Raw genomic sequence first — 9,498 nt, 5'->3', positions numbered from 1 at the left:
TTTAGAGAGTAAAAGGTAAGATATATTTCAATATTGGATGAAATAATCTATCATTTATCTTACATACATACATGACAGATCATAATACAGAATCAGATTTCCCACTATTACAGCACCCTGTTGTACTTGATCTGGACCGTCCGATCTCTCATAACACCAACCTCATACATCAAGGAGAAAATACAACAAACCTATGTAGAAACTTCAATGGTGCAAAACTTTACACCAGTACCAATTCCTTTTAACATATTGTTTTTTGTCTTTTGTTGGAGTTAAAAAAACTTAACTTATTCAAACAAAGGAAATTCATAAGCCCTTAAAACATAAGTGATCAAATTGAGCAGCTAGCTAATGGGTAGGAGTTGTATTTGGTGGAGTTGCTGCAGAAGCCACACGTTTACCTCTCTCAGATTTACTATTCTCAGCAAACTTAAGACTTGATTGATGCAACCCTTTTTGTACCTCATCTTCATTCCATTCAGAAGTGTAATAATGTTCTTCACTGATCTCTTTTGAAGGTGGAAAGAACATGCTACCCCATTGTGGAAAATGTACAAGAGTCACAGGTAATGTGCAAGCTACAATCATTACACCCATTAATGAAAGACCAGTTGATGTTGAGAATTTTGAGCTTGAGAAAAACACTAACTGTGTTAATCCAGAACCAAAGTTACCACCTGCACCTGTTAAACCTGATATAATCCCCAAAGATCTTCTTGATATGAATGGAATGATTCCAAATGTTGCACCACATGCTGCTTGTGCTCCAACTGAGAAGAGAATCATGGATAGTACTGCAATTGGAAGTGTATTTGCACGTCCTAACCATATGCAGAAAACTCCACCAAGAGTTTGGAGAATCCATAGTGTCCATAACCTTCCTCTCATGCCAAATAACCTGGCTGCCAAATCTGATGCATATCCGCCAAATGGACGAGCCACTAGGTTTGCCATTCCGAATGAAGCTGCAATGATTCCAGCTGTGTGTAGCTTTAGGTCAAACCTGTTTTATGTATTAAAAATGATTCATTATATCGTTAGCCGTCTTAGAAATTAGTAACAAAATTTAAAAATTTAGTTACAATCACTTAGGTTTTTGCAATTGCAATCTGGGCCGCGACATCAAGGTTTTTGATGTACAATATTAAACTTCTCAAGTAATTACCTGTCATAGAAATACTCAGCAATGACATTATCAGTGGTCAATTCAACTCCCATAGAGTAACCATAAAGCAGGGCAAAAACCCATGTCCTGTAATTTGTTATAGCATACCATAACACCTGAGAAAAAAAGAAATAAAAGAAGAAATATCAAAACCAAATTATTTAATCACTTTAAAGTTTTAATAGAATTGAACTCAATTGATTAATTATGTTAACTTATGTCTTTCCTAGCCTTGCAGTCAAACTCTGGATTACCAAAGCCCCTTTCCGCTCGGGACCAGAGAGCTAATAAAAATAAATAAAAATTAAGCAACTATAACTAACCTTTGTAAATTTGTCTTTAGCAACATTACCCTTCTTCTGTAAAGCACCAAGGTTACCATCAGGTAAATCTTGGCCTAATGTTAAGACCAAAATACCCATGATAACATGCAACCAACCAGGGATAAAAAAGGCAATTCTCCAAGCAGTGAAAGGAGTAGCACCACATCTTCTAATCAACTCATAAACCAAAGGCATAATAAGTTGAGTGGCACCACCACCCATATTACCCCAACCAGCTGCAGTACCATTAACAAGTCCAATAATCTTACTATTAAACATAGTACTCATCCAATATTGACATGAAACAAATGTTGCCAATGAAAAACCAATCATAAATCTAACTGCTATATAACCAGCTGCATCTTCAACAAATGACATGCAAAACACTGTCGGTGCAGTTAGCATAATAAGAAATGCACAACCATAACGTGGACCTAATAGGTCACAAACTGCACCCATTGTTAGCCTTGAGAAAATACTACCTGAAACCGAAGCCACACCAGCGTTACCTACATCCGCTTTCGTGAGGTTAAGGTTGTCGCGGATGATAGGGACAAGCGGCGCAGCAGCAAAAGTGGAGACGAAACAGGTGAAAAAAGATATCCATGATAAATGGAAAGTTCTCATGTGAGGATTGGCTAGTGAAAAGAGTTTGAAAACTTTGGATTTGTGTTCAGAATCAACTGGTAATGCAAATTTGGCAGTGGTGTCAGTTGGAACCATAGGAGAAGCAACTGATGATATGAAGGTTTGTTCTCTTCCAGTAACTCCATGCATGGAGCTTCCTGGTGATCCCTCAATATCAGCCATTGGAATATAGAATTATAAGGTATGAAGGGGGGTGTATATAGAAAAGTAATGAAGTTGTGAAGAATGAAGGAAGGAGTGTGTTGTATTTATAGTATGGAAAAGAGTTGACAATGTTAATGTTAAGAGCCAATTGTGTTCCCAATGTTGTTAAACAAATTGATTAAAGTTAATTAATTAACATGATAATCCATTTCGCCGCGCACATTTGACTTATAATGAACAGGAAAAAACTCATGGTATATCCCAAAGGTTCATGTATGACATCATTAACTATGATATAGATTCTTAATTAGTCGAATATACGGAAATAATACTTATATGTACGATTATTCAGCACTTGTCTCTAAATGTAATTAACCATAGGACTAATTATATTATTTTGTGTTTATAGATATGAGATAGATGTATGATTATTTAGTGTTGCGGATGATACGCGGAACTAAATATCGTATTACAAGTGTGTCCGCTGCCTGTATCTATTATCTAACATTTGTGCTATAAAATACTTTTCATTCATATTGAGTTTGCATATACAGCGTCATAGCGCTCTTTCGTGAGCATAGTTTAGTTAACATGAATATTGTATTATATATGTGGAGGTTGATGTTAAAATTAATATTCTCCCCTTATTCATTTAAAGTATAAATTTTTAGTCACAAAATTATTTGAAAAAATTGCGTTAAAATAAAGAGTTATTTGAAAAAGAAAAAAAAAAGGAAGGAAAAACTAGAGCATGAAAGCAAAAACAGTCGTGGTGACTCTGAAAAAAGGGATATACAGTTACGATGTAAAATAATTTTACACGATCAACCAATAAAAATCATGTATTCCGCTATATCATCCACTTCGCTCCCCTTTTCTTGATATGACATAGAAGATTAAATTAATATTACGATGTAATATTAATTTACATTGATGGTGCAAAATCATTAAACTCAAATTTTCTTTCAGAGATTTAACTTTGAATTTATAGTTTTTTTTTTATCAAAAAATAGTAGTTTTGAAAGTTCTATGAAATTGAAAAAACTACGTTATATTTAATCTGCTAAAAAATAAGAATTGAAAAGTGTTTATTTTAAAATTATTTTTGGACTGAATAAACCGGCAGAATTTAAAACACCGGACAAAAACTGAAATTTTTCTTTTTTGGTTACAATAAAAAAAAATAAAAAAACTGAAATTTTTATCCCGGTTAAATTATGAGAAAACTTTTTACTCACTTTACAAATTATCTAAACTATTTGTCCAATAAATATGATACTACTAAACAAAATTTATTCAATACATTAAATATTTATTATGTGTTATTACTATTATGTCCACTGACCACTACCTATACGGCTATACGCCATAAGTTATCATCGAGCTAGCGGTTTAAAAAAAATCTAAGTGTGACAATTTGACCTTTTTTTTTTCGTTTGAAGAAACCCAATTTGTTAATTAATTCGTATAAAATAATTGAATCTAAAGCTAGTTTCTATCGTTGTGTCTCATCCAGATAGATGGCAAGTAGGATAGTAGTAGTTGTTTGCAACCAACATTCAGACTTTGAGAGTTGGGATAATGAGATGATTATCTGGCCTTGGCAAAGCAAGCAAGTTCTAAAGTCAATCATCAATCATTGCTATTTTTTTTGTCACAAATTGCGAGTTTTATTTTTGGGTCTAAGAATGTTTCATTTTCTCTTAAAAAAATTCTACTTTCAAACATCACTCATACTTTATGCTAATTAATTAATATTGCATGTAGATAAATAATTATTATTTAGCTTTGACATTGTTTGATAATTTAATGTTGATATTAGGGTTGGCAATGTAACCATATTTTCACATTTGGGGCAAATATCACTATTAAAATGTAATTGTAGACTTCAAATTTATGTTAGCTTTTTTAATTTATTCAAAGATAAGCACGGTATAAACTTTATAATATATTTATTTACAAAGCAAATTTTGTTTTGAACCCTTAGAAAAATATGCAATGTAAAAGTAAACTTCAAATTTTTTATTTTTTTATTTTTTGTTTTCATGACTAGTAACGGCCCACTGGACCGTCTAATCTAGTTAGGGGTCAGTTTTGACATTAGTGGTTTCAGCCCTCTCACGATCACAGTTACCGGAGATCGAAGGTCCTTCCTACCAAGTACAATTTCGATCACTACCGAACCAATTAATTGGTAAATAAACTTCAAATTTTTGGCACACGTTTTTGAAATGATATTTGTACCGTGTAAACTACAAATTTTATAGTAGTTTTTTTTTTTTTGTTACATGAAATAATTTGAGATAAAGAAGAAACAAAATATTTGATTTTGTATATGCATTTTTACTATTAAGTTATTTTACACATGCAATTTAATGGTATATATTATTTAATGTGTTTGAAAACATAAGTTGTGATGTGGCAACACATCTTCAGAGTTATGTGTAAAATAACATTATTAGGTGTCAATGAACCGAGCCAATTCGAATAAATTCAAAAACTCATTCGACAAGGTTCATGAACCAGAACCAAACTAGCCGAACATGAGTTAAAATTTAAGTTCATTAATTAAATGAGTTGAACTTGAGCTATATATATTTCGACTCATTTGATTCACGAGTTGACTCGTTTATATATATAACACTTGAAAAATATTTTTAAAATTTAAATATTTGATTTTACAAATTTATATTATAGACACCGTAAAAATTGGTATAAATTCAAATTTATTTATGGATCTAATTTTTTTTTTTTACTTGTGAGTTTTATCGTTTTAGCTAACGAACTGAACTGAGGGTTTTGTGAACTCAAATGGATTTGAGTTCGAGTTAGAAAAAAAAAATTGTGTCGAACTCTGGAGTTGATTTTCGACCTGAAAATAAACTGAACCTAACGAGTCGAATCGAATTGTTCGTGAACTTTAAACGAACCGAACTCAAACTAAAAAAGAGTTTGTAAAGAGTTTGTATCAAACTCGAACCGAATTTTGAGCTGAGTCAATTCCTATCGAATCGAGCTCAGACATTCAACTCAGCTCCATCCCAACAGTATATAGAACTTTACAGGATAAAGTAACATTTACGAAGAAAAGTATCGATCATAAAAGTGAGTATTGATGTTTTTTCACTGTGATTTGGAAATTTAAAGGGTAAACCATAAAATATCATAGTGAATAAACTAGGCCATATATGTTTCAAAATAGAAAATTGTTAAGTATACTCTTAGATTTAGGAGTGTACCCATATTTTCATATTTGGGGTATAATAATTAACACATTTCGTCAAGATGATGGATATAATGTCACGTTGTCTTCTTTGTTATTGCTATTCAATGTCATGTCATGTTGCCTTTTTTTTCATAGTAGAACTATAGGCTAGAAAACCTGATATGTGAATAAATGTTGAATAACATATGCGATGTTCTTATCAATTGAGCTAAGGTTACAGGGACAAAATTAGTTAAGGTACCCGCTGGGACTTGATCCCAAGTCCCCTATAATACAATTTCATGTTGTTACCGCTTGGCTACGTGTTTGTTCTGTTTATGTTGCCTTTACTATTATTGTAACACAATAGTATCAGTAATTACTAATGAGAATACATTTGATAACTCAACATCTTTCAATATCTTTATGCTTATTTCAAAATCTTGGGATCAATAGAAGGTAACTTGATTTTTATTTCTAGACTTTTCTCCCACATTACCTTGACACAAGAATGTAATGGGAAACTCAACTTGAATCGCCATTCTTAGTATAAGGAAAAGATAAATAACAAAAAATGTAAGGGATGTGCATAATCAATCTGAATGGTTAGAAAAAGGTTCGACTGGCTAATGAGCTCTTCCTGGGACGAATTGTTCGGGAGAATCTGAGTTCAATTTCTACCAGAAACAATTTTTGGTCAAATTTTACTCACCTCACGGTTGAACTCTTGATTACCAGGGTCCCTTTCCCTGAGAACCAGGAAGAAGGAAAAAAAAAAAGCCTAGGATCAGGGAGGATTTAATCATAATCTACATCGAAGTATATTAAATGTGTATGTTTGTGCAAAATGCAAATATCATTACTCTTTGTGACAAAATTTAAAACATTCTGGAAAATCCTGAAATGGTCCATTTGAAATCAAAACATGTATAGTTCTCCAAATATACCTAAAACATACTATACATTGGCATTGCCATTGAATTTGAATACACATATACATAAAAATTTTGCTTCAAGTGTAATAGATCAAGAAACCAAGTGAATGCAAATTAATCACTAGATTTAATTCACTATGCTGTCTCATTTTGAATCTTGATTTCAACAAGACTATATTCATATGTAAGGGCAAAACTAGTAGTTTAGCTTCCCACTTCCATCACATGTAGAGCAGTTTCTGCGAGAAGAGCATTTTGTACAGTAGCTCCATTTCTTTGGAAGCCTGGTTTGTATGAAATAATTGAGTTGAATGCTAAACTCAGAATTAAAAAATTTAGAGGAAAATAGAGATAAGAAAATTGTACCCATCCGTGAATCGAGTAGCCATATTCTTAGCTAGACTTCTTGCCTTTTCAGCACTTTCTTCAGAACGTTTCCTAAGAACAAATCCTTCACCTTTGCAGGCTGAACATACACCAGAACCTCCACAATCGTCGCAATCTTTGAGTTCAATCTAAAAGAATAAGTAATGCCACATAAAGTGATAAAACTATAACAACTACAGTATCAAACATTTGAATTATAAGATGCATTCCAAAAAAGTTCATGTCCTTGTTTGGAAAAATATATAAGGTTGTTTTATTGGTTGGATACTATGAAGCACCGACAGAAATACGGACATCAGCCTCAATACTAACATGATGACATTGACACGTCAACAATTGTAATAATTTGAGAAAACAAAAGTGATTGAATATAACTGCATGCATTGGTATCAGACACTAAATACGCCTTTAATCTAAAGTGTTTGAGCTAAATAGGACGGCTATTGCTGAGTTTGTTACTGACCTGTGTGGTCTCGGAAGAACTTTTGGATCTTTTTACAAGAAGAGTGGCCGCTGCCCCAACAAAAGTTGCCGCTACTGCAATTGAAACTGCAGTCTCAGGCAGTGAAGAGGAGACTGCGAATGATCTCCTTTGCAATTGTGACTTCGCATCTAATCAAGAAATGAAATGAGACAAATAAACACAGCTTTCCCTTTACAATTTAGAGGTATCTACAATAGCTTTGCAACTTGTAACTGCAATTTCGGCTCTATTTGCGTGTATTTTGTCATAATATCAAGGTTTGCAGTATAACTGCAACTAAAATTTAGAACTATGATTCTGAGGTAACAAGAATAGAAAAGAAAAGTTACAGAAACTACATCTGAGATGGAAACACCAGATTTTTTCAATATAGTTAATACCTAAAAGGCTAAAACTACTAAATCTTTGGCATTCATCAATATTCTGGAAGTTTACTTGACAACATTCAGATCAATTTAAGGCTTAACTACACATTTGGTCCCTTACGTTTATTTTAGGTTTCAATTTGGTCCCTTACGTTTAAAAAGTATCCATTTGGTCCCTTACGTTTATTTTAGGTTTCAAGTTAGTCCTTTCCGTTAGCTTTGTCACTAACACTGTTTGAACAGTACACGTGTCAGCGTGTCCAAGTGCCACGTGTCAGTCCACATATGCAAATTGACTGCCACATGTGACAAAATTGACGGAAAGGACTAACTTGAGACTTAAAATAAACGTAAGGGACCAAATTGATACTTTTTAAACGTAAGGAACTAAATTGAAACCTAAAATAAACGTAAGGTACCAAATGTATAGTTAAGCCTCAATTTAATTATACAACCACTAAATAAAACTTCTCTACAATTCCAGGTTTTCACCTACACCTATGAAGTCCCGATGTCAGACACATGTCGGTGTCTGACATTGACACGACACCTAAACATGATTATGCTGAATTATGTTATTTTCTCAAGTCGGTGACACGGTGTCAAGGTGTCGTGTCCAGTATCTGTGTCCGTCCGTGCTTCATAGCTAGCAACTCTAGTTGACAAGCGTGTGTTCGATTTACAGTGAATTTAGCATAATCACATTATCCACCATAATTTTGACAAAAGATAGTACACTTTATAGCTTCAACAAAATCATGATGTCAGTATAATTTCGCCTACTCACTACTCACTAGCTATACAAACTTGCACATAACCAAAATACATAATAACTGAGAGCTACTACACCATAAAGAAACCACACAATAGTGATAAGAAGACTCATTGGAGAACCCATGTTTCAGTATCATTAATTATAGTGACTTAATTTTCAATTTTCTTTGAAATAACTCTTAACACCAATACCAATCCTAATCTTCAATAAACAGCAATGAATAAGCACGGTGGCTCTACCAAACTAAAGAACCATTCAGTAAAAATCACATTGCATACACACCAAAATCAACTACTAGCTTTATGAAAGTTAGTAAATAAATAAGTGCAAGTATAATAAAGAGTTATTGGTTAGGAAAAAAATTAAAATCTCACTATGAGGGAAGCAGCAAAGTGGTACAGGGCGCTGCACAACTGCATCCATTTAGATAACTGTCTTGTTCGGTTGTTCTGTTTCTCCACCAACTGGTACCCTTTTTTTTTTGCTTCCTTATCCTTTAAAATTGTTGTAAATTTATTGTTGGCAGCTAAATAAATATAGAAAATTGAGGAAAAATAAATAATAGAGAGCATAGTGTCAAAAATGTGGGTTTTTTTTTTTTCGGGAATTATTTCACTAGATATAATCTTATTTAAAATATGTCAGATATTAACTATGTGTTTGTTTTAAGAGAAAGAAAATGGGAAGAGAAAAAAATACGGAAACTAATGAATGAAGACTAAATTCATTCATTAGTTTCTGTGTTTTTTCTCTTTCCTCTTTCTTTCTCTCAAACCAAACACACCATTAATGTGGGAAGGAAGGCTGGTTAACAATTAGAAATCAACTTACTAAACATTCTCTTTAATCTAGCCGCCAACAATTTAGCTAGAATTTTGTATAAACATCCGATTAAACAAATTGGATGATTATCAGATAAACATCCAATTTTGTATAAATAACTACTAGTGGTAATTAGTGAAGTAGTCATTGAAATCTCTAAAAATAAGGAAAGGAGAAAGAAATAAAAAACGTGTGCACTTTATAAATTTTTTTTCCAATTAAGCTGTATTTATTATTTTCATTTA

At 32.7% G+C, this 9,498-nt stretch overlaps 2 protein-coding genes across 2 annotated transcripts; both read right to left on the bottom strand.

Annotated features, from left to right (window-relative positions):
- Positions 1–2,416, bottom strand: LOC123919914 (high-affinity nitrate transporter 2.1-like). The gene is made up of 3 exons (XM_045971951.1): positions 1,489–2,416; positions 1,166–1,281; positions 1–1,003 (listed from the first exon to the last, which is right to left on the bottom strand). The coding sequence occupies exons 1-3, from the start codon at positions 2,296–2,298 to the stop codon at positions 349–351; spliced, it is 1,581 nt and encodes a 526-aa protein (XP_045827907.1). The 5' UTR covers positions 2,299–2,416; the 3' UTR covers positions 1–348.
- Positions 2,417–6,371: 3,955 nt separating this feature from the next.
- LOC123919913 lies at positions 6,372–9,224 on the bottom strand. Its single transcript, XM_045971950.1, has 4 exons — positions 8,806–9,224; positions 7,271–7,419; positions 6,787–6,935; positions 6,372–6,704 (listed from the first exon to the last, which is right to left on the bottom strand). The coding sequence occupies exons 1-4, from the start codon at positions 8,852–8,854 to the stop codon at positions 6,617–6,619; spliced, it is 435 nt and encodes a 144-aa protein (XP_045827906.1). The 5' UTR covers positions 8,855–9,224; the 3' UTR covers positions 6,372–6,616.
- Between the last annotated feature and the right edge of the window lie 274 nt (positions 9,225–9,498).

This window comes from Trifolium pratense, linkage group LG4 (assembly GCF_020283565.1).
Source record: "Trifolium pratense cultivar HEN17-A07 linkage group LG4, ARS_RC_1.1, whole genome shotgun sequence".
NCBI lineage: Eukaryota > Viridiplantae > Streptophyta > Magnoliopsida > Fabales > Fabaceae > Trifolium > Trifolium pratense.
Note: the sequence above shows the minus strand (reverse complement) of the source record. Positions and strands in the feature narration are given on the sequence as shown.

What these genes read in the sequence shown, in the direction of transcription:
- LOC123919914 (XM_045971951.1), bottom strand. Translation starts at nt 2,298, where the DNA reads ATGGCTGATATTGAGGGATCACCAGGAAGCTCCATGCATGGAGTTACT. An exon ending in CTAAAGACAAATTTACAAAG is followed by an intron (nt 1,282 to 1,488) that starts GTTAGTTATAGT and finishes TTTTTTTCTCAG; the next exon opens with GTGTTATGGTATGCTATAAC. An exon ending in GCTGAGTATTTCTATGACAG is followed by an intron (nt 1,004 to 1,165) that starts GTAATTACTTGA and finishes TACATAAAACAG; the next exon opens with GTTTGACCTAAAGCTACACA.
- LOC123919913 (XM_045971950.1), bottom strand. Translation starts at nt 8,854, where the DNA reads ATGGATGCAGTTGTGCAGCGCCCTGTACCACTTTGCTGCTTCCCTCAT. An exon ending in ACTTTGCTGCTTCCCTCATA is followed by an intron (nt 7,420 to 8,805) that starts GTGAGATTTTAA and finishes TTTCTTGATTAG; the next exon opens with ATGCGAAGTCACAATTGCAA. An exon ending in GTTCTTCCGAGACCACACAG is followed by an intron (nt 6,936 to 7,270) that starts GTCAGTAACAAA and finishes TTATTCTTTTAG; the next exon opens with ATTGAACTCAAAGATTGCGA.